Below are 25,760 nucleotides of genomic sequence, written 5' to 3'. Positions count from 1 at the left end.
AGCCATAAGGATTCCATTTGATTAACTAAATACTGCATTGAGTGAATGATTGTGTTTTTTTTTGTATTTACTTCTCCAGTTGCGGTGGCACTGAGGAACCAGAAGGTGACCCTGCCACAGAATTCCAAAGATGTGATTAGAGTAGCCAGCACAGTCTCCATCCCGGTGCTGAATGAGTTCACAATATGCTTTGAGATCGCTCGCTTATCCCAGAAAGGCACAGAGACTATCTTTTCATACTTTGACGCAAGCAAAGGCTTTAAACTGGCCTTTGGCAGCTCTGGGAACGTTATGGAGCTGACCATAGCCGGCACCAAGTGTTCCATCAATGACCTGATCACATCTACAGACTTCACCTCCCAGATGCAGCTCTTTTGCCTCACCTGGTCCAAAAGCAATGGCAACGTGTCTGTGAACTTCAGAGGCACCAACCGGTCAAAGATCTGCCCCTCCACCGTGAATCTAACTGTGGACTCGGGAGGTTTCTTTGAGGTGGGTTCCTCAACGGAGGGTCAGAACTTTAACGGCATGATCTACAACTTTCGCCTGTGGAATTTCGCCAAAACCTCCTCAGACCTTTCTGCACTCACCTGTGATGTTGTGGGCAGCGTTGTGGACTGGGACAACAGCTTCTGGGACATCCCACCCTCATATGCACAAACAGACTCCAACTTGAGCTGCAGTGAGTAAGCTGTGATCTTGTTAAGTGGACATTAGCTTAATTAGTAAATAAATTAGCCTGCAGGAGTCAACGTTATTTATTATATTGGTAGTTAAGTAATATACCAGTAAGTTGTATGATTTATACAAGTATGTTTTTAAAATTTCAATATACATGAAAAAGGAACTACTATTTTGAGGCTTTTGTATTACCCTATTAAAATTCTATAAATGTAAATGAGGTAGGGCTGCCGCAATTATTCATCCTAGTCTGAAAATGTGTTGACATCAAGTCGATGCATCGCTTTAACAATATTTTAAATGTAAGCCTTTTAGGTCTCAACAACACTTTAGTTCAAATAACTTTCCTTATTACTACTATATAACTGCTCCATGAGGTGAATTGTGTCTGGCTCCGGTCCACTCTGCCCCATTCAAAGAGATAGTGTTATAAAAAACACTTGGGGCTGCAGCAGAGTCTGACCCAGTTGCGAAAGATGTTTTTAAAAGTTTCCAAAGACCTCAAAAAGAAATCGAAAGTGTGAGAACCTGAATTTAGTACAAGACTGCAAGACCACTGTAGCACGCTCAAGCAGCTAAGGAGAAAACCACAGCCGATATTTTAGACTATGGACAGCCAGAAACTGTAAAACCACCACAACTGTTGTCTATTCATGTTTAAGGCTAGTTCATACCTTGATATTACTACTTCTTGCACAACCGACACTGGCGACCTTGTGTTTTAGCAGTGTTTTGTCCGCCATTCCACCACTTTGGCCTCTTATCCGCAATCGTTAAGACCATTAATCGAATGAAAAATGGTCATTAGTGGTAGCCCTACCATGAAGTGCATTTGTAAAGAAAAGTAGCTTAAAGATGGCTTCTGTTACTGTTGCATATATAAGAATTATTTACTGTTCCAACTGACAATAATTGCATCTATCGCAACTGGCAAACAAATAGCATGGTTTTTGTGAGTTAACAATAATCATAATAGTCTTCTAACCTTTGTTTTTGTTTAATGTGTATTCCATGTCTGTTTCAGCTAAAATATGTGTTCTAGGTCTTTCCCAAGGCTGCACCTTGTTAACTGTAGTTGTACTTGCTAAACAGAAAGTTATATATAGTTATATATAAGAAGTGATTTATAAGCTTCAAACACACTAAACTAAACCTACTGTAAAACTACCAATCCATATCCATCTTCCAACCCATGCAGAGAAATCCCAAACCATGCCAGGAACTACCACATCATACCAAGAATTACCAAACCATACCAAGAATGTCTGTACAATACCAAAAACTCCCAAACCATACTAAGAAATACCACAACATACCAAGAACTTGCAGGTTTATGAATAACTTCATGAAAAACATTGATGATTTCCGACAGTTTAAGTAGCTTCTCTGGGCGTTCCAACATTATCTGCCAGGCTGAAATGGAGAGCCCATCGGGTTTCACTTTCCGTGAATAAGGCCCATTGTCAGCAGTGTTAGTTTCTATCAGGACCATACCAACTACAACTTAAATTAAGAAAAAAATATTCTTTCTTTTCCTCTTCTTTTCCTAGCAAATTCTGGTCTACAAGCATAACATTTACAAGATACATATCAATCAAACATGTAACAAAGCTCTTTTTTAAAAAATACTGATTTGGAAATTGTAATTTTCAATCTAAAGCATTTTTTGTATTTAAAAGCCATACTCTTTATCAGTCTGTCATTCCACAAAAAAATGACCATCCAAATCAGAGACATTTTTTTAAGCATAACTACATTTTACACTGTTCATACTTGTTTAACGCTTTTCTCCTCTCCTTCAGTTCTCCAGCCCACAATAGAAAGCCATTATCCCATTATCCATTATCACTTAAGGATCAGTATATTAGCTAAACTTTCAAATGATTCTTAGAACCAATTAAGTTTTTTTTAGAGCTGCAAAAAGCTGAAGAATAATGTAACGTTACATCTGAGGGTTATCATTGTTGGTTTGCCCCATATATGCTTCCAGTATATCGTACCTAGACAAAATCAAGCCGCAAACAAGGATAAGAAAAGAATATATGCCGATATAGACTCTTTAGAAGCCTCAGTGGGATACTGCTCTCTTTCTCTCAGTTTAACTTTGGAAACCCAATATACCCAGCACAGCTTGGGTTAAAGGTTTTAAGGGAAAAACGGTATCGTTTGAAACCTAGCAGTCTGAAATCAAATGCAGAGTCACAGTCAAAATAACTCCTATTCACTGAGGCAGATTGAACTGCCCATCCTGCCTGCACATTTGGTCTTTGTTAGTTTTGGACGTGCTCCTGGGTGGGGAAGGATTAGCGCTAATTCTCTTCAGCTAACCTGATAAATGTGGGTGTATTTCAACACTTCGGGTTTGGGCTAGGTTTTTTTGTTTTGTTTTGTTTTCTGTCTTCATTGATGTGAGGAAACCCAAAAGGAGTCTGGTTCCATTTTGCTATTCCATTTGAAACATATGTAAATCAGTAATCATTTTACCTTTTTTATAGTCATATCCCCATCCCTTTTTGAAGTCGTGTAGCAGGTGTGTGCTTCCATATCACTTTTGTCCGTTGCTTGTGCTGATGTGTTGATGTTCGTTGCTTGTGCTGATTTCTGTAAAAGTGACATTACTAATTCTCATCTTCTTTTTACAGTCTGTTACCCACATTGCATACATTTAACAACAACTGCTTCATCTAGTGGTGAGTGTGCTGCTAACATGCTGATTGCCTTGTCAAATTGCTTGCTCTCCATGCTTTGAAAATTGCGCATGATAGATAGTTTATACAGTGTTTTACACATAGTAAAACATAATAACATTCTGTGTAGTCTAAATGTACTAAATGTACTAAAATGCTGACTGTGAATGATGCATGTTTGTGCTATGGAAGGTGTGGAAAATACACTTGCTGGTCACTATAAGAAACCCCTGCCTTACTGGTGCATTTTGTATGTGTACAGTTAGAGCTCTATGTTAAGCATTTCTTAGCTGTACTGGATGGGTCTGTTTTTGACCACAGAACCACCATAAGATGGACGATTCTGGTTGGTAGACTATTCTCAGCACAAAAGTGGCACTGTATGGTGCAAACTCCAACAACGCTGCTACACCTGATATGTTTGTGTGAGCACAACACACACTAATGTACTCCTACCCCTATGTCGTTTGAAATCACAGCCTCAAAGACTCCGCCCAAACAAGGTGTCTAGTATCTATACACCACTGATGTTCTGTTGTCATTCTGTAGTCGTAGCCATATTACTCCAGGTCTAAGCAATTTTTTTTAATGAATGGACAGAAATGAATGGAGTTCCAGCTTTTTACTGAAGCTTCTGCAATCGCAGCATACCATGAAAATTTGAGGGACTTTTTTGTATGGGAACTGTTACTCATTATATATGGTATACTCGATATTACACATGAATACTAAAGATAACAGCTATTATAAATAACACTAACACAGTATTTACACTTATTGTCTCATCACACAACATCTTAATCAAATAATCAAACAATCTAAAGATAATAAAAAACTCTAGAGATGTCATGAGAACTGACACTTCGATAGCAGGTTGATATAAAAAAATTCCAAAAATGTGATGGTACTAGTTTTCTATAGTACCGAAAGAAACCAAAAAACTCAGCCATCATAGAAACTGTTGTAAACTGTTGTACTGCTTAGGTACCGTGGTTCATAATCATTAATAAGATCCCGCAGGTACTCAGGAGCGAGGCCATGTAGGGCTTTATATGTTAACAGAAAAATGTCATAGTGAATACAGAATTTAACTGTGCTGATAGAACTGGACTGATATGGTCAAATTTTCTAGTTTTAGTAAGGACCCTGGCTGCAGCATTTTTGCAGAACTAGTTGAAATTTGTTTAACCTGCCAATAATGCATTGCAGTAATATAGCCTTGAGGTAAAGTGTGTTTTTCTTCAATTTTAGGAACCAGGCCTGTGCTTTTCTTTTCTAATCTAGTTTGGTGTACATACTGTGCTATAACAGGTTGAGTGAGTTTCATAACACAGTATTAACTGTCTTAAAAAAACATGAAGGCTACATATCACTTTTTTTTTTTTCAAAATAAAGGTTCATGTTGAAACATTTATTTAATTGAATAATTTATTGAATTAAAACTTTGTTTAGATAAAAAAAAACTTTGTAAGCCAGTATAGCCTCTATAGGCTGTGTAGCTACCAAGCAAAATAAAAATTATTTTCAGCAATATTTAATTCTGCTGACTATCAGTCATACAGTAATTGCACATAAATTAAACAACAAGAATGCTTTACAAGAAGTCATCTCAGCTTTTCTAAACACTCTCCAAACCTGATATATTTTGATTTCTGATGCTACTCTCTGATGCTACTAGTGTAGAGAATGTGACACCATTTATTATTTAAAATAGTCTGGTCAGTAGTGGTGCTTTGGTGGTACCTTTCCTTTGATGGTGGAGTAAAAAATGAGTCTGGTAACCGGGTTACAGTCAGTGGTTTTGTAAGTACAATGTGCCCCTGTATGGTAAGTGTACCTAATGAAATGGCCATTGAATGTAGCTACAAGGTACCTAATAAACTAGCAAATCAGTGTATGTTTTTTAGGGAGGAGCTTGAGTGTATAATTTGTGCATATCAATGGACAAAAATAATATAATATTGCCCACTATCAATATTTTCCTCAGTACAGCAGGGCAGATGTATTCCCATGTTGTTTATAGACATATATTTATAGAGGCGTTCTGCATACTCTGCTGTCCTTAAATGGTCGTTTTTCCCTTTATGTGCACCAAAGTTTATTTTTGTCAGACTATCATCCCCAGAGCCATTTCTGGGCAGTGCAGGCCTTTGTTCTATATATTTTGGTTCTGGCTTTTCATCGAGGCTTCTGCAATCCCAGCATGTGACCTGAACCAGAGGTGGTGCTGGGCCTGCCAGCATGTCATTTGAAATTGTACATAATGTCAAAGTTTGATCCTGATAAATGGTGTTTTTATGGACTTTTTTTCTCTGGTCTTGCAATTGGAAGAGCTGTCTGGGCCTCTTTGACGCCCGTGGCAGACAGTTAGTCACAGGAGCCAGTGCATAACTCCCCTCGTTTGGATGCGGCCAGCTGTGCCTGTGATGTTACCGTGCCACTGAGAAACTCATAAACTTGGGCCTAGAGCGAAAATCAAATGCTGTCACTAATAAGCACGCTTTCCAAACCCATGCCCCCCAACCCTTCTCAAGTCTACTTTCCGATGTTGATAAAACAGATGAGATGAAGGTCTCACACCTCTGGTGTAAAACCTGAGGACGGAATAAGGGTGTTTGTGCTGTAACAATTGCATCCAGAAGCCAAACACCTTATTAAAGGTGTTATTTTTTTCCTAATACTGTAACTGATACACCAACCCCATAATACATTTGTGTTGAGACTACAATACTGTGTTCCCTCACATGTATACCCGATTTACATATGTTCTATGCATCTCACATAATTTGGTTTACAGACTCCTTTTGAAGACCAGTAGCAGGTAAAAATGATTTATTAAGATATAAAAAAGAAAAACATGTAAGTATTATTAGAAAATTAACAGTGCAGGCTGGGTGGTGAATCGTTCAGATAACTCTAGTCTTAATAGTTTCCTAAAATAAATGAAACACCAGGGATGAAATGCTACTTTATACAACAAATATTTCAGTTTGCAGAAAAAAAACTGTTAATTTAGAAACTATAAAATTTGGTGATTACAACCTACTATGACTAGACTTGAGAGGACTGGATATAATAGCCAATGATCAGATTTCATTCTTACTTACTGCCTTTAGTGTGTGTTCATATTTGAAACACTAAAACCACCTTCCAGTTACTCCAGGAGCTTTGTCCCTTCCAAACCATGTGGCATGTTAAACGTACTTTAAATATTATGCCAGTTATATTATGCTCACTTCAATGAATAAATCCACTGTGTTTGTTTAATTTTTGAGGTATACTTTGAACTTTTCACGGGTTGCAGTCTTTGAGAAACCAGGGATGCATCCAGAAAACTGTGCAACTGCGGTAGGACAAAATAAATTACTTTCAGGGGTTCAGGACACTGCCCGTTTATCACAAGGCCTTAAATGAAGTCTGTTAGTCACACAGCACCTTGAAGTGGAAAACTACTGAACAACTTAGTTCAGAAAAAATGTTTTATTAAACATTCTAAAGACATTTTCCAAAATTAAGTGCATATAAAGTAAGTTATTGAGTCCTTAATGTAAGTCTGGTTGGTTGAACTTCCTAATGTCCATAAGACTGTTAATAAGAGTTTATTTGCCTCTTTATTGAATGCTAACAATGGAAGCCAGATAGCAAGGATCAGCTAACTTGATGTCTTTTTAGCAGTCTCCTTCCAGCTTTCAGGTGAAGTAATCCTTTAAAGTAGTGCTTTGAAGCGAGCAGAGGCCCTGTAACAGTAGACAGCTGCCTCAGTGGGCCATCTCTATTCATGTATTTAGAGGCCCTTAAAAAGTGTGCCCTGCTACTTCACTTTTACGACGTGGGGTGGCTTAGTTCCATTGCGTAGTTCCACGTTTAGGGATTGCTTCAGCGGAGTTGTTTGAAAGCCTTTCTCAGTAGTCCATTTCCGTATTAAATTTTAAATAAAGTTTGTCAAAAGTGCTCAAGTATAGAGGTACACTAAAGCAAGCCAATTAAGCATTACAATGATTTTATCACAGTTTGATTCGTTATGACATATGAGGGTCTCGATTCCACAACATTTTTGATGCAGTAAAAATGTGTTACTATTGTGCCTTGTGTTGGCTTGTTAATGCTTTAATTTTCAGTTTGTTGTATTTAATTGTTTTTGTATTTAATACGAGCCACAAGCCAATATGTTAACCACAAGCAAACACAGTTACAATATAACAACACAGTATGATACCATCTGTTGTATTGTTTCATTCCTATTAAGGATTGTTGGTTGGACATGGGCATGAGAATACAGCAAATTACATTGGCTTTCAATAAATTGTTTGATTTATAAAGAATAATAATCATAGTAGGCATGTTTTAATATGTGGAACACATTAAAGACAAAGAGAGAAGGAAGCTCAAAAGAAACTACCTGAAATATTGACCTTTGCGCACTATACTCTCAAAAACCTGGATGATGAAGTAGCGAAGAATGAAGCATGATTGGCTGTTGTAATAGAGAATAGATATTTGTATTGTTGAGAGGAGGTGGCATTCCTGGGCATGACTTCAAACCAACAGGCAAAAGCTTTGAGTTAGTGATTCAGCAGAGTGATTAAATTCCACTTCTGGCACACTAATGCCAGTGCTTCTCGGCTGACATTTTGGGGCCACATTCCATTTTCCAAAAACCCTGAAGAGTGTGAATAAATTTTAGATTATTTTACAATGTCACATTTTCCCTAGCTTACACTGGTGGTGTATATTTTTCAGGACAGAAAACAAGACCGAACACAGAACTAGCGTACAATGTTAGGACCAACTAAATGGTCCAAAGTGGTTTTGTATTGATTATTTTTTATAATAATAATAATAATAATAATAATAATGACTATTTGTCATTTCCTTTTTAAAGACTGGCACTAAAATATCTTTTTTTTTATTGAGGTTAAGGTTAGATTAGCATAAATGCAAATAAACATTAGCAGCCAAAAGTAACTGGTTTAAAAATTGAGTTCTCCTCAGTGCCCTCAGCCAATACAATACCATTTTGCCAGCAGCAGAACTCCTGATTTAACATAATATAGGACTGATTAGTCAAACCATTAATGACACGTTATGTATGTTAGATTGAGGCAATATTTGGAAAAGCTGCCCTGTGTTGTTGTATGATACTATGAACCTATATCAGTGCATGTACAGTGAGAAATGAGAGTATATTTCAAATGTTTTTATTAGTTTATTATAAAGTATAGTATTCCTTTGTGTTACACATAACTTGACTTGATCTCTTTTAATTTAAACTATTGACTGATTAAGAAATGTTTAACTGTTGTGTTTTATTTCAAGGTACTTCCATACCATATACCACACCACAAACCACCAGCTGTGCTTCATCTGGACTGGGCTGCCCAGGTATTGGAAACTTGCTCTTTTTTATATTTTCCCAGGATAAATTACATTTTAGATAAATATAATGGAGATTTTCTCATTTTCTTCACGGTTGAAAAATTTGTGGGAGTCCTTTATCAGTCTTTTCCCCCCACGTGTTTTACCATGACACGTTGCTTTTCCACAATAATCTTTTTCCTTTCTGACGAATACTGATCTTTGTTACTCTAATCCATGTCCTTTTGGAAAAAATAAGCATAAGGTCTAATTGTTACATTTTAGTCATACAGCAACATGCTTAGTTTTATTGGGAACCCTGAGTGTGCTCTTTCTCCATGTTAAGAAACCTCCTTTAACCATATCAATAGCCAGCAGACTTTCCCCATAAAACAAGCAGTCATAAGAAAACAACCCCCTTGCTTCCAGTAAAGGTCATAAAAGGTCATTGACCAGTTTTAAAAGTTCCCTATGTTCTCACTCCCTCAGTTGATGCGTGCTGTTATGCAGTGTAAACCTTGCTGGTCCTGGAGTAAGCACATTACATTGTTTTGCCTGCTTCCAACACACTTGGCCTAACTCAGCTAGGCCTAACTTGACATTAATTATCATTAATTGTCTCATAGCTTATTGAAACCAATCCGATGTGTTGATTCCAAACTTTAGAGAAAACTTGTGTACTGCAAAATAACAATAGTAACTTTTTCAGTAGTCTAAATGTCCACAACACATCAGTTACCTCTGCATAGCACAACCAAAATGGGCGGAATTGTCCAATTTTGTTGCTTCAAACAAGCAATCACCCAATTCGTTGTTTTGATTTCTTTCAGTTTGTTTCATTTCATATTATTGAACAAGGCAATTTGCCCCTTTAAAGAAAATAAAAATTTTCTAATATAGTAAACAAGTCATGGCCTAATTCTGGTCCACACTCATACTCATCCGGGCCACATACAGCAATGGAATTACAGATTATGAATTTGGACTGTAATTATGAATTTGTCAGAATTTGGGTAATGAAACACTAGAGCCAACAGCTGGCTACAGTCAGGCCAGTTTTGGCCCAAAGTAGAAGTTCTGTACAAACATTTTACATGGTAGGTTGCCTGTGTTTGAATCCTATGACAGACCTTAAATGTGGCTGCTACATCTGGGCCATTTGTGTCCCTTAACACATTTGCAGTGTTTGGCACAGAACCATCTTTCATCTGGGTTGCCTCTTTGACCTATATAAAGTACTGGAAATATGATGTGTTTCATGTGTTCATTTTACAGAGTGTGAGCTGTGGGTTAACAAAAAGGCAAATCATTTGGGTCTAAAGACATTGGCCCTAAAAAATCATGGTCATTACATTACTAGTAACTTCATACTAATGTAGCATTTGTTGTATGTAAGACTAAAGTATAATGTGGTCCAACTTGCAGATGTGTGATATACAGTAAACAGCAAGTGTTTATATCACAAGTGCTCACTAAACATTTTTATTCTTATGGTCCAGTGTGGAAGTGCTTTATTCATACAAACTTACCAGAGAGAAGTGGAACACTTAGCTATGTTTCTAGTCTAGTCAGTGAACTGTAATTATTGTTTACTGTTTTGTTCAGATACCCTTCTTATTTTCATTCATATCACCCCTGTGCTATGCTTGTGACGCACAAGACCGTTCAGTTGCTCCATGGATTGTTCTTGCATTTTCATTGCCATTCTAACCATCCATTTAATGCCAGTGTAACCTTTCTCCATTCCTGCCACCAGCACCATTAATTACTACCGCCCCATCCACTGTCACCACTAACACGATTCCTACTAATGCAACAACCAACGGTAAGCATTCGCCTGTGCTTTTCTTTGTTTTGAAGCTTGTCATTGTTGGCTTTCTTGGTGAAAATGTGTCACATTGTCAGTGTTAACCCTTTAGCTGAAAAAGAGTAATGTTACTTTCATTTCATTCCCTGTAGAGAATGTAACTGATCCAAAGCTAATACACTCATATGAGTGTTTGTAATAGCAGCTCTTAAACAAAGGGTATCAGGCCTAAAACTAAGCTTATATCATCTTTTTAATTACACTCAAACATTTGGGTGGATATTTTAACAGCTGGCAATATTTCATTCTCCCTGCTGCATTTTAATATGTTGTGCTTAAACATTTTTTGTGTGCTAACCTTTAGTGATTTGGTCTTTGAGATTTAACTGTTAAAAATATTGAATGTTACAGGGTATTACAGCTGTTTTTATGACTGATTATCTTTTTTTTTTTAACATTTTTAAAAGTGGACCCTAATTAACATTTTTTGTATGACTCATTGGACAAAAATCCACTACACTAAATCACTAAAAAAAAATCAGATGTCTACCATGTACTGTAGTAGAATCAACAATCTGATACATTCAGTTTAGGCGTAATTTAGGTGTCATACATTGAAAAGTCAATTTCACTAATACAATTACAACACTACCATTTTACCTATAGAAGACCGTATGTAGAACATTAAAGATACTTAAACTATGTATGTCACAGGGTTTGATGTGGATGTGTGTACACAGTGTTCATTCATTTTCTGTTCTCTTCATCAGCTCTTTCTACTACCATTTCATACACAACCACTCCTAGCATGTCTTTATATACAACTACTGGTAAGCAGAGGGCTTTAGGTCTTTCACCCTACACTCTTTTTAACAGTATTTACTGATGACTCTAACATATGTGCCCTAACCCCTCAAACACTTTGCCCTTGTGCCACCACTAGTTGAAACTACATCATCCCCTACTACTACAACTAGTACCCCAACCACCTCCAGCACAACTACTGGTAAGCTTTCTGTACCAGCAGATTTCACCTGTTGCAGTGAGCAGCTGAAGTGTTTCATAGCATTTTTGCTCGCCTCATTATAAAGACATTTAATTTTTCCCTTCTGCTGTCTTCACAACCAGAACTTCTGACTACTACCTCAGCTACAACTAGCATGCCGCTAACTGGTGAGCAGCTTTGTTTAACCATGTGTTTGAAAGTCATTCTACTCTCATGCACATCATTCATATGCACTTTTCTTTTGACTTAAGTTTGAGTCGTTGCGTGCTATCACAAGCTATGTCAGCATCATGGCATCTACATCACTGCCTTTTTTGACACATGGTTTTCCTTTTTTTTTTTTTTTCAGTTACACATGGTTTTTTACAAGATGGTGGTGCTGGTTTGGTGTTTTTTTTATGTTTCAGCATATTCTGAAGGACAGTTGGCGGCACAGTGTTTAAAGAAAACACATGGACAACAAATATGTTTTGATTGCTATGATATAATAATTTAATCAGAAAAAGAAAATGTACAATTATCAGATTCTCGAAAATGAATTTGAAGATTTCAGAGTATTTACAAGCCAATAACTAAAAATACAGTTATTTCTCTGCATTAGGCTGTTTTTCACAGATGATTAATTTGCATATTATTTTAGATCATATCTGTCAGAATTGATCAAAATGAGTTTGATGTACACACGTCTTTGAAAATCATCAGTGGTTTAACATCTTAATCTTATATTTTACAACTCAAAATACTGTCCCCTATTTCATTGCTAGTTCAAACTTCATCAACTAGTACACCAACCACCACCAGCACAACAACTGGTAAGCTTTCAATACCAGCAGAATTCACCTATTTCAGTCAGCAATTGTGTTTCATTAATAATAATTGTTTCATTTCTTTTTGCATTTATCTCATATCTTCATCTCATTTATCTCATCTCAAGTCCTTTTGTCAGTTTTTAAATCATTTAAAATAGATGAATTAAACACAGATGGGTTACCACCACATTAGGGAGTATTGACATGCATAGCTGTTGAATATCATATTTATATTTCTATACATTTATGTTAAACACTATACATACATCATTCCTCTTTTGTTTATGTCCATCATCCTCCTCATGTATATAGTGAATAGTGACATGATGTGCGCATTCGGGTTAGTGTGGACGCAGATGATGCGATACCAAGCTAAAACGCTCATCTGGGTGGAGAAAAGTATTTGTACTTACATACATTTTTCATAAATACCTACACCTCTTTCAAAATATTCTGAAAATTGTCTTCATGGTTCTAGTAGTTAATGGTAGTTAATAGCCATTGTTGCTTTGCCAGATGAGCGGAGGTTAAAATAAACTGTCTTTTTAGATGTTGAAGTAAAATGTAGCCTTTTTTTTCTTTTTTTTATACATATTTTTGTCACCACTGGTTGTGTATCTTCAGATTGAAAATGTAGGCATCATCAAGCCAACTATTTGTTTTGGTATTGTTTTAATCAAGTCATCATCACAGTCCTATAATGATTAACCTGTTAAACTTCCACAGCTTACTTATATAAGCGTACTACACTCTAAACAAATTATTTTGACATTAAATAGTAACAGAATGTAAGCATGGATTATTCCCCTCAGGGTCTGTAGTAAATGTCAATGTCATTTTTACTGATATACTGTATTTGGAACTATTATACTACTCACCCAACATAGCATTAAAGTTATTTTATTAGCTGTTACATCACAATATTTCATTTGCATGCATGTGCTTCATGCTCATTCATTTGACTTTTTTTCATTCTGTTTCCAATAAGATGTAACAACTAACATGCATTAACCACTCAAACACTTTGTTCCTGTACCATTACTAGTTTATACTACATCATCCTCTACTACTTCAACTAGCACCCCAACCACCTTCACCAGCATAACTACTGGTAAGCTTTTACTCCATAGGTTGTGTACCATCAAATTTCAACCATCCTCAATTATTTTAATGTATTTTTGCCAGTGTCCCTGAGACATTAAAGAAAGTGTAAGTTGGAGCCCATTTAATTTGGAGCCCATAGTGTGATTTCTAGTTCATCAGGTAATAATGATCTGTTTTGAGTAGGGCAGTGTCATTTTTTCTGTCCTAATAACTAGAACATTTGACTACTACGAATACAAACACAGATCTTACTACACACTCTAGATATTGACAAGAATGTGCTGCATCAGAGAGATAGACTCTCATGTTGACATCCTCCTCTAGATTAACAGTTGCACCAGTATGTGTTCATGTTGTTCATGCACTGCAAATTCAGTGGCATTATTGTTTCCTGGTTCCAATTAGTTGAGTTAGAGAATACAGTTGAGAATACATTACAATGGGGTTTCAAAATGTTACACACAGAATAAAGCATGTCCAACCTTGTGTCAATAAAAGACTATTTGGCATGCAAATAAATATGATGTTAATCTCACATCTGTGTCACACATTACCCCATTTAGGATTTGTTTTCAGTTTTATCTTTCACATATAATTGTCACAGTACATTCCTGTAGTCTCAGAGTTTAAAAAGTTGAGTATTAGGCTGTTTTTCATAGATGATTAACTTGCATACTATTTTAGATCAGTTTGATTTACACAACTCTTTGGAAATCATCAGTGATCTAACATCCTAACCTTGAATTTTACCACTCAAAACACTGTCCCCTATTCCATTGCTAGTTCAAACTTCAACTAGTACACCAACCACCACCAGCACAACAACTGGTAAGCTTTCTTTACCAACAGAATTTACCTTTTTCACTCAGCAACTGTGTTTCATTACTAATAATAATTGTTACTAATAATAAATCTCATTACCAAGTCTTTTTATCAGTTTTTAAATCATTTAAAATAGATTAATTAAACACAGATGGGTTACCACCACATTAGGGAGTGTTTATTGATTCAGTGAGTGTTGACGTTGTATTCACATGCATAGCTGTTGAATATCATATTTATATTTCTATACATTTCTATACATTATATCCATCCTAAAAAGTGACATGATGTGCACTTTCGTGGGTTAGTGTGGACGCAGATGATGCAATACCAAGCTAAAACGCTCATCTGGATGGAGAAAAGGTATTTGTGTGGACATAGCCTCAGGCTCACAGTAGTAACTACTTTCTTTAGTAATTTTTTAATGAAGCCAAAAAAAAATTTACTTTTTAACATGCAAGCACTTTTCTGTTGACACTACAGAGAGACAAGTATGGGAAAAAGAATAATATAAAGCACGGTCAAATTTATGTATAAACTGTTAACTACTAACCATTGAGTATTTATCCCTTGTTGTTCTGTTATAATCTACCTTCTTATGTGAACATATAATTATAAATCAGATTATCCATACCTTGGAGGTGGAGGAGGCGGTGTCCATGCATATTTCATTCATATGTCATTATGGGAATCCTGACATAAATAATGATGTATAGTGTTTTAAATATGATATTCAACACTTATGCATATCAATGCAATTGATAATTGACTTATTGATTTCTTATGATTTCTCAATATTTAGCATACAAGTCTGTGGGAAACAAAAACAACTGAGGCATTTGCTATCTGCTAGGCATTTGCTTAACTGAATTATTGTTTGATAAATCAGCCCCTATCTCTCTACTTACTTAAGCTACTATATGTGTTGCTCCTGTATGCGCTTTTTTATCATTACCTCATCTTTTTCCATTTGCTGTCATTGTCTCCAGTTACTCAGTTAATTCCTTTATCTGCTGCTGCTGCTACTAACCCACTGTCCAACACAGCAACCAATGGTAAGCCCAATGTATTTTCTCTTGTCACTCCTGACATGCTTGTGCTTACTTTGGGAAATGTACAGAGAATAGGTGGCTATGCTAAGCTGAGGTAATGGGTGCTAAGCTTGGCTAAATTGGAACCTTAGAGTGAATAAAATCTGTTAATTTAAGGGATTTTCTACTTTTTCATTTTTTTTTTTTTTTTATGAATTCACCTGTGATATTAAGGATTAGTTTTTAAGGATATTACACTCTTCTCCACGAGGGCCAAAAGTTGCAATTGCAGTCTACTGTTGATGTCCCACCCAACACTTTCTTGAAACACAACTACTGATTGTCAGCAAAATGTCAAAATATACACCACAGTGGTAAAAAGTATTTTTGGTGAAAGTATTTTTTGTCTATATTACTCAAATCATAAGAAACCCCAAAACAAACTTGTATACTTTTTGAGCTGTAATTAGCTGAAGTTGGCCATCCATAAAAATCATCCGTTTCCTCCCTGTCTATGCTATTCCAGATCTCTAATGCAGCTACAATTCCTGTTATTTGCAGGCTTTATGAGTGCTAAACCGTGAACCATCCACTTTTTAGCCCCTCTCAAGTTAGCAAAATCTCAAGTTAGCAATGTGTTTCAGATATTTTGTTTTTCAAAATTGATCCTGCTATTATTGGTTGTCACTTCATCAATACAGACAGGCATGGTAGTTCCACTGGTAGCCTTACAGTTTTGGGAGTATACTCATATACATACTCAAATATTTTTTTCTTGGCAGTTGTCCCGTCCTCTTTTTTTATGTGATCTTTCTTTATGTTGTAAAATAATGTTATTCTTTTATTTTATCATTGGCATCTATAACTGCATTTCCAGTCATTACTAATGTTTTTTAATGGTCTTAACTAGTTTTTTCCTTATTATTGAGCTCCATTTACCTTGACACTTAATGTAAAATATCATTTGATACTCGTCATATTCTTGATTTTTTATTTTTTTTTTTTCATCTTTTGGTGACTTCATGTTTAGAGGGATTTCAGGTTATCATTCAGTTTTATTATGGAATAATAAATAATTTATTAGCGTTTGTTTGATTATGTGATTGCAGAAAGTATCAACCAACCTTTACAATACTGGAACTCAACTGCGATAATCAACTCTAGACTATTAAATATCATATGGACTAACAATCTAACACAGCAATGACCAAGAAACAATTGTTTAGCCAATTACTTTTGGTCCCCTTCAACAAAAATGACCTATAATTTCTAAACATTAAAACTAAACTAAAAGGGCGTACATATATTGTGTATTAAATGTTACATCAGCACTAATTATTTAAATATGTTGAATGTATTAAGTAATTGTAATAAATAATTACATATTTTCTCTGCCACCGTCATTCTAACTTAATTCAATTTAGTCCATTTTAAATACAGGGTGCTGAACTACAGACCTAAAACCACTACAGTTGTCCCTGTTTACATCTTAGATATGTCTTATGGACTTTGATTTGTTGGCATCTGTCTATTTTATTGGTCAGTTCTTAATTCAAATCTGATTTTTCTATGATTTTTGTCCACTCATTTTTTTTTTTTTTGTTGTTGTTGCTATAGCTTATTTAATCTGTTACACTAACAACCTCTGCTACCATTAAGGGTACTGATATCGCTTTGTAGAGTTATTCAAATCTTCTATAAACTGATGATCCCATCACCCTTGTACATTCACTGTATGTGTCTTTAATGTTCATATTAACAAACAAAGACAAATCATCCTCAAACATAAGACAATTGTACAAACTGTTTTTATCAGGTTTCCTTAACCCTTGGTGTGTGTTGATGTTTTTTTATGAGTATGTTGTTATATATTACGTTAAGCATCAATAACAACCTTTTTTGACCTCTTCATTCCAACTGACCTGTCCACTGACTGGCACAGAGAAAGAAAGAGCTGTGTTTTTGTGGTCGTTGCTGCGTCTGCCTCTGCGCTCAACTGCCCTGCCGACAACTTCCCTACCTTCTCGGCCTCCAGTTGTTCCCGCTGGCCGGAGCTCTAAGACTTTTCTTGGTTTCATCTCCACCCCTCTCATTTGGCCTGTAAGAAAGAAGCCATATACTGCAATCACACGGGCCCAAAAACGCCCTACTATACATCTGACTAAACCACCTTCCTTGCCAACAAAGAGTGTGACAAAGATGTCCCCTGACGCACTGACCAGTGTTGAGAACTCAAACTTGACAACCCGGAAGCCAGCCTACTCCCAAGTGCTGTGGCCACACAACCAAACCGACGACCATGAGCTTTACCAGGTGGCATCACTTGGGAATCGGAAGAATAAGCCGTGGAATAAGCCCCAGTGGGTCCCGAGTGACAACAACAAGAACAGCTCTGAGACACTTGATTACTCCTCTGGATTTGGCCCAGAAGCATTTCTCTATGATATTGATTTAGATGACGATGTATTCAGCCTATTTGACTTTGATTCTACTTATTCTCTAGATGAAAGCCTGGCCACTGTCGTTCCCCTTAACATGTCCTTGTTAGAAATGGGAAGTGAACCTACTGCCAGCACCAGTGCCCCAGATGATATTCGCAAAGCTGTAAACAAACGTGAGAATTTGCAGAATCAATCAGATTCTACTTTGTCATGGACATTAGTGGCTCAGACCTCTGAGCAAGTTTCGCAGAGCAGCGGGATGCTTATTTCTTCTTCGGTCCCAGCTTCAGGTGGGACAAGTGTGCAGATGAATCCACTTGGGCTGAGCACAGTAAATGGACAAATGGCAGAGCCACCATCAATCGCAGTACTAGCACTCTCATCTTCCAATCTTCTAGATTCCGAGTTATTGAGCACAGTGGGCCAGAGTCTGTCAGAGGCAGCAGGTATGGAGCACACCTTTGCTGAGTTTGCACAAAGTCAAATAGCTTCCACTGAGGTGACATCTCATCTGATAAAACCTACTGTGGTTGCGCACGGGCAGATGGGAACTTCAGAGGAAGGTTATGGCAGGACGATAGCCATAGACACTGGGTATTATCTTACAGAAACCACTCCTGTATCCACCGTAGCTGCCATCCCGCGGTACTACTCAGACTTCCATTATCAGATGGCTGTGTTCACAGAACTGCTGGCAGTAAGTCACTCTCCTTCACAAAGCAGTTATCCCCTCATAGCAGAGGCACGTCCTACTCCTTCTCTCCCTCCTTCTTTCACCACTGAAGCAGGGGTACTTATGGATTCAGCTCACAACAGTGCCCCACTTATTGAGGCTCTAAGTTCATACACCAGCACGATGCTTGCCACAGAGGTTCAAAGTGACTACTTAATGACGGAGACCATCAGACCCAGTCCATTGTCCCTGACGCCGGTCACTGATGTTTTCGTGACTCTGACACTTGGCTCTACTGAAAGCTTCTTCAGCTCAGGTGCTAAAGACAAAAGTGTGCTGGTTTTACCCCCATTAAAGAATCAGTTTATTCCCACCCAAAACCCAGACTCTAACAACTCAAGCTATGTGATTACCCCCAACCTTGTTGATTCATACCTCAGCACTGAACATAGAACTATTACATCATCATCTGTGGCTGTCTCATCCAAATTAGATTCATCTCAGGTGCTGGAGCCTTCACATGTAAACGGATTGTTAGAGACTCTATTCAGGGGTTCGCACAGGCAAAAGGACAATAATTCTTCAGAGGCAGAACTAAGAGGCCTGTCAGGTACATCTAATATTTCTGTCAGCAGCAGTTCTGAGTCACCACACACCACGGCAGCCACCTTGACAGACGAATGGGGCAGCTCTCCGTCCTCACCCGTTAATCCAAGCTCTCAAATGAGAGCAGAGAGAATAGATGGATTGCCCATGTTCACCTCACCCTGTCCCAGCTCTATGCAGGTTCTGGCAGCTTGGCTGGATTTCTCAAAGGCCACAGAATGGGGGAGTGTCACTGAGACGGGGAGCTTGGCAGGAGAGGTGGTAGATTTGTCTACCTTAGGTGTTTCCAAAACTATGTTACCGCCACTGTCCCTGTTGTACACAGGCTTTATAGACTCTCAGAGAGAGTCATCTGTGCCTCAGCCTATAAAGAAGAGTCCATCTCATGTAAATGACCCTAGAGATAATTTAGAAACACAACAGCTTTTAAGCAAAACAAGTAATCAAACAGTGTTTCCTATTGAGTCTCAGGATACATTTGAGAGATCCACCACCCTCAATAGAACACACATTTTACCTAGCATGTTAGACAGCACCTACAGTCATATAATATCCCATGACCCCAGCAACCCTGTCACACCACCCTTGCCTATGCATGAAAACCCAAACACACGATCGCGCATGGACACTCATTACCACACGATTCGGCCAACGAGCACTGTCTCTCACAATAGAACAATTTATGCCAATGTCAGCACAGTCATGCCTCACAGAGAGCACAGCTATAGAAACACACACAATGTCTCAAAGTCTCATCTGTTAAGTATGCTGTTTGTTGGGTCCCCAAAGGTGTTGATGCATACAAGTAAAACATCCTCTGACAAAGCAGTGACCCTTCGTCCTCATGTGGGAGAAAGCTCATTGATCTCCAGCCCTGTTCCCGATATGACAGCAACCGTGACTGTAGCTGTAACACTTTTACCAGGCACAGGAAATGAACCTATGTCCCATCTCACTCAGTCAACCAGTGGATTTCATCATGTTTCTACCTTCCCCAGCAGGCAGTCCTGGCCTTCAAGTGTAGTAGCAAGTACGCAAACCTCTGCTTTACCCTTTCAACCAGTGGATACTAAAATTCCAGGCAACCTTCAGGATACTAAATATGCCCAGTCCCCAACAACAGAGCAGCCATTTTGGTCCAAGAATGAATCAGCAAAGCCCTCCAGCCACAGCCACAATGTACTTGTTGTTCACCCCGCCACCACAGATAGAGAAACGCATCCGTCTCCCCCGGCCATTGACGACCAATCCTTTGTCCCCTCAAATGGCACAATCTCTCACACTACCCCGCCTAAGGGAACCATTGCAGGCTTTGACACTGTACCCACTGGCGCCACCCGTGGGACCACCACAGACTCCCCTGAACTCCCTCCATGCCCATGTAAAGCTCGCTTTCATTTTACATGTCTGTGTGGACTTTCAGCCGGGAACAGTATGTTTTCCAATAACAAAGTAGACCTTAGAGAGAGAGAGAGATTTCCTTACTAGTTAAATCTTGGCTTGGTGTGTTAGCAATTCTTGAATGATGGTTTGGGAGAAATGATCACCCTGTCTTCTCATTGCCCAGATCTTAGAAGGGTGTTGACTTGATTCCATGTGATTTGGTGTGGGTAGAAATACATTAACATTAGTGTCACACAATCAATCACTGATATCTTGCGCTCCTCAGACATTCTGCTGTACTCTCACACTGTAGGGTGTAGAGTTTCATTGTAAAAATTGTATGATTTTTAAATTCTTACTCTTTCTTAGGAGACTGCTTTGGTGTTTTGAGCAAAACACAATTGTTTCTGTAACTAAATCTTTTTTTTAAACATTTTATTTTTTTCATGAAGACTGGACACCAGAGAGACATGGCAGTTTGCCAGCTCAACAATATGTCTCTGGGCATGTCGTATTTCGATGAATGCACTTTCTTTGCTGCAGTCTCCTAAGAAGGCCTTGGCATGGAGTAGAGAGGCATTGTGCTGTAGTCCTGCACTAACAATAAAGATTAAAAGGGACATGAGCGCCATCTGGTGATGGCTGTGGAGCATAGCAGTAGGCTTCTTAAATATGTCTAAGTAATTGGTCTCGTTATTGATTACATTTTGAATATCAGTAATTTAATTATATAACTAATTAAACTTGGTCAGAACTGCCAGCTGTAGTCTATTTCTCTCACCATTTGTCCCAAAGCCACAGTTACTGCTATGCTACACAGAAAATTGTTCAATTGCACATTAAGTTTATCACATACTAAAAACTAAGCATGTTCTTATTCCAATTTGAATTGCAGAGGGTACTTTCTACAGGATTTCAGTAATTGCAAAAAGAACTGAAGACCAGGCGATCACAGAAGAGGCTATGGCACAATGGGTATGACTGTATATGTATAACCAATGTTTTATCAGACGTATTGTTAGGGAGTACTTTGTCCACAAGAGCGTTAGTGAGGTCAGGTACTGATGTTAAATGATTTGTTCTGGATCACGTCACCACAGCCCATCTCAAAGGCACTGGATGGAGCTCACTCCAGATGTGGGGGGCTTTATACCTCTCTAGTCGAAGTTTGGTGCTGGGCATAGTGACATTATAGGATGTATGTATGGCTGCTTAGTTGCTTCGTACCATTCTGTTGGTAGTGCTGTGGAAGTTGTATTTGTACAACTGGCAGCAGTGTCAACAGTGTCAGCAGTGGGTCACCTTACAGTAAAAATTCACTAATAATAATGTGAATCTGGGTACTTTTGAACATACAGTCCATGTACTTAGCAGATGCAGGTGTAATCACATGTATAGGTTCTATGCATTATTTATGAAACCAGTTGTGCTTCATAAATTGCTGTCGAAAGTTGCTATAAATTATGAAAAGCTTTCAGCCACAAATTATCTGATTCTAAATGTATTACCAGTTGCTGGTTACGTTTTACTATTCATGTTAGCAGTTGTTGTTTAACTTTATTTTGTGATGTATTACTTCGTATTTCTTTCTATTTTCCTACAGTTTAACCAAACATTTCAAAACTGGACCTACACTGTTTATGTAGGTAATTTATCAATATATCCTCTGCCTGGCACTGATGTCTCCAGGTAAACCATTGTAATTGTCTAGACAGTCTTTCCTCACTCATTTCTTTCCCACAATGATTAAGGAATTTCAAAGTTGTGGTAATATTTCTGTGTTTTCCAGGTACAATTGTAGTGCCTTGTTGATGTATAGAAATACAACAGGGAAAGATCTGACAAGCACTGAGATTAAGACCAGACTGAATAAATCTTCTGCAAGCAACCTAGTGTTTGATGATGTCATCGTAGATGCCATTGGTATGAAATAACCAAATTCACAGTTTAACATTGTTCTCCTACCACAAGGTTCAAACAGAACTTGGTTCTGTTTGGTTCTATTTTTAATGTTCTTTGATGTATAAATACTAGGTGTATGATTTTGGTTGTAGCCAAAATGTCTATTTGCAACCCTGTTATTTTGCCTCAAAATGAAACATGCTGATTTGTCTTTTACGGTGAGTTTGTAAAATAAAATAATGAATAATTTGCTGGTCACTGTGGCAGTTCACATGAGTGATCCTTACTCATCTAGTTTTTGCTCCTCTTCTGTGGCCACTGCCACTGTTTGCATAGAACCATTTAGCTAGCACAGTCTGGCAGCAATGTACATACTTGTCTTAGAAGACGGATTAAACTATTCAAAACACCATATTGTCCTGAAGTGGCTGTTGTGTTACTGCATCTCAGCTTTGACTAGGACTTTCATTAGTGAGGCTAGGTGCATGCACGGTTGCATACACGTACCCATTACAGTTACCTAACTTAAACCCCAAAGAAAATATTTGGTGGGATTTGAAGAAAGTAGTTAAAGCACAAAAACCCAAAAATATTAGTGAACCTTAGGCCATTGCCCATAAGAAATGGGCTATGATTCATCAGGAATACTGCCAGAAGCTATTGTCTGGCTATGCATCACATCTGCAACAGGTCATAACAGTAAAAGGGTGATCTATTAAGAACTAAAGACTCTTGTCATGAAGGGGTTGTATAATTCTAAGACTGCAGTCATCATTAAAAGTGACATTTAATGTTGAATGTGCAAAGCTATTTCAGAACAGTTGTGGGGGGTTGGAATTGGCCCATTTAATGACTCTGTTTTGGTTATGCCTGATTTTCTTTTAGTGAAAACACAACAGTGAATTTGGTTCATGGTATGCTACTGTATCTCATGTGTGATGTCATTAATTAACACATACATTTGAAGGAAACACCTTATACAAATATATCTAATGTGGATAATTGTTTTTACAGAAAATTGCCAGGCAGAGGAGGAACAACTCCATTATAAATGGCCAGAGACCAGACCATCAGTCACCCAGTACATCCCCTGCTTTCCTTACAAAGAGCAAAATGCATCTAGGACATGGTATGTAGACAGTGGGCCCACCCATATTGAGTATTTTAAGAAAAGTACAGACAAAGGATGTGAGATCAGGGTATGAAATGAAAAAAAAAACTATTTGATTGTTTACACCTTGAATCAATGTTTTTGGTGATCAGATAATGTTTCGATTTTACTTAATTGCATAAACAAACCCAGCATGAATTGAAAGCGGATTACAGTCAGATTACTAAACCACAGTCAGTGGTGGTCAAAGATGCATCTTGACCACATTCAGCACAAATGTGCAGTAAATGTGGTGAAATGTGCTGGTATGCATTGTCTTATATTGTCATATATATAGCAGGTACTTTTTACCGGAAGTAAATCAGACACAGCATATGACTTCACATTAATCCAAGGTGGAAATCAGCTCTAAACAAGCCACCCTCCCCTCAAAATAAAATACTAAATATGAATAAACATGTGTTTTCTTCTCCCAGCATCATCAGCACAAAAAACTTTACATCAATGTGGGGCCCGCCAAACTTCTCTAATTGCAAAGATATCGAAGCAATTGAAGTTTCACAAGGTAAGCTTTGGTTGTCGTTAATCAAGGTGGCAAATGTTAATGGTTCAGCGGTTTACTGTGTTTCTTTTACAAGGTTGTGAAATGCAAGATCAGTCCAGCAATGTGTAATTAAATTGTCTTGAACTTGAATAAACAGAGAATGCTGCAGAGGTTGCTGTCCAACTGGCTGACATCACAAACAATGAGCTGACCACCGTAGAGGTTTCAAAAGTTGTCACCATGGTGAAGAAACTGGTGAATGTGGCTCGAATTAATGCCACCTTGGCCACCACTGTGGTCACCATCATCTCCAATGTAATGATCACCTCAGACACCGCGCAGATGGCTGCCTCAGGAACGTAGGTGCATTTTTGGCTGTAGCTTGATTGATCAGATGTGAAAACATCTTAAAAGTTATGAAAGAGACATGATGCTTTCTTTGTTGTTGGTTGCACTACAGTAGTTTTGTCTTATGTTTTTTGAGGTTTAAACTTCAGTAGGTCATGTTTTGCTTTGCAAACAAAGCATGGTTAAAAAATGATGCCTCTTCCATCAGTGCTCTAAAAACCATGGATGAACTGATGCAGAAGATTGAATTTGATGGTCCTTCCTTGACCATTTCCTCCAAGAACCTGGCAGTGGGAATCTCAGCCCTCAACATAAGCAATTTCAATGGAACCAGCTTCAGCGCCTTTATTCCACCCAACACTACAGATCCACAGGTACTTAATAGCTTATTTGCAGGTAGAAGAGTCAGTCAGTCAGAGTGTATGTGTGAGTGTTTTTAGATGCTTTTTGTACCGTATCTCTTCGTATTCTTTTCTATATGTGTTTCTTCCCCAAGGGGTAGGCAATATTTAAAAGAGAGTAGCAGAACCTTATACATACTTTACATCAATAATTTGTTTTACACAAGAAAAATACAAAAAGCTTGCAGCATTGTTTTGATCACCTATACTGTTTGTGAGCAAGGGCAGATGTTAGGCAGGGGTAATTATAACTGACTTAGGGGCTAGTTGTAAAACTGTGAGTTACTTATATGCCTCAAAACAGTACTGTTACATAACACCAACTAGGTAAGTAAAATAATATGGGGACAGTCTGTGACAAATATTTGCCTGATTCCATTTTTGATATTGATTTAAATTATTGATATCCAATTTTGATATCAACAATTTTGGCTAAAGTACTGGGACACCCGTTCATTCATTGTTTCTTCTGAAATCAAAAGTACAACTGTTTTTGTTGGAGCAACTGTCTTTACGGGAAGGCTTCCTTCTAGATTTTGGAGCATTGCTGTGAAGATTAGATTGTATTCAGCGACAAGAGCGTTAGAGAGGGCAGGATGTTAATGATAATGACCACACCAATTTATCACCAACTCCCCAACTTTTCCGAGAAGGAGCACCATGCATTATTCTAGAGAACGCAGTTCCACTGCTAAACAGCTCACTGTTGAGGGGGTTATGCCTGGCATTAGGAATGGTGTCAATAGGTACATGTCTGTCTGCTCCAGAGAGTCATATTCTATTGGCAGTTTGACAGGACAAGTTGTGTGTGTGCATTTGCACATCTGTGTCAGCAGTGGGTGTGACCTAAAAAGGCTGAATGCATTGATTAGAAATGGATGTGTGTTTGTACTGTAAAATTATTTTACATGGTCTTCTTTCAGTTCGCATTCACAAATAGCTGATTTTTGTGCAATGTGAATTTCATGGTGTATTTTTAAAGTCTTTATTTTTTCTTTTTTTGTCTTTTTTATTCCTAGTTCTGTAAAGCACTTTGGTTTTGTGACTGA

The 25,760-nt window shown here is 37.8% G+C and overlaps 1 protein-coding gene across 10 annotated transcripts in view; it reads left to right on the top strand.

Annotated features, from left to right (window-relative positions):
• adgrg6 (adhesion G protein-coupled receptor G6) overlaps window positions 1–25,760 on the top strand; it is a 59,617-nt gene that overhangs the window by 16,534 nt on the left and 17,323 nt on the right. For 4 of the 10 annotated variants that reach the window (XM_072680484.1, XM_072680464.1, XM_072680455.1 and 1 more), the window contains 12 exons: window positions 80–682; window positions 3,324–3,371; window positions 8,685–8,750; window positions 10,480–10,548; window positions 17,245–18,189; window positions 21,301–21,380; window positions 22,009–22,094; window positions 22,195–22,328; window positions 23,322–23,436; window positions 23,895–23,983; window positions 24,120–24,321; window positions 24,519–24,684. In XM_072680484.1, the coding sequence (XP_072536585.1) occupies window positions 80–682; window positions 3,324–3,371; window positions 8,685–8,750; window positions 10,480–10,548; window positions 17,245–18,189; window positions 21,301–21,380; window positions 22,009–22,094; window positions 22,195–22,328; window positions 23,322–23,436; window positions 23,895–23,983; window positions 24,120–24,321; window positions 24,519–24,684 (2,603 nt within the window). Of the gene's footprint in view, window positions 1–79; window positions 683–3,323; window positions 3,372–8,684; window positions 8,751–10,479; window positions 10,549–11,300; window positions 11,361–11,473; window positions 11,537–11,658; window positions 11,704–13,390; window positions 13,457–14,232; window positions 14,278–15,260; window positions 15,327–17,244; window positions 18,190–21,300; window positions 21,381–22,008; window positions 22,095–22,194; window positions 22,329–23,321; window positions 23,437–23,894; window positions 23,984–24,119; window positions 24,322–24,518; window positions 24,685–25,760 lie in introns of all 10 variants that reach the window. The other 6 variants (XM_072680486.1, XM_072680500.1, XM_072680491.1 and 3 more) reach the window with 6 other exon arrangements.

This window comes from Salminus brasiliensis, chromosome 1 (genome assembly GCF_030463535.1).
Source record: "Salminus brasiliensis chromosome 1, fSalBra1.hap2, whole genome shotgun sequence".
In the NCBI taxonomy this organism is placed as follows: domain Eukaryota; kingdom Metazoa; phylum Chordata; class Actinopteri; order Characiformes; family Bryconidae; genus Salminus; species Salminus brasiliensis.
The sequence above is the reverse complement of the archived record's forward strand: the minus strand, read 5'-3'. Positions and strand labels throughout refer to the sequence as shown.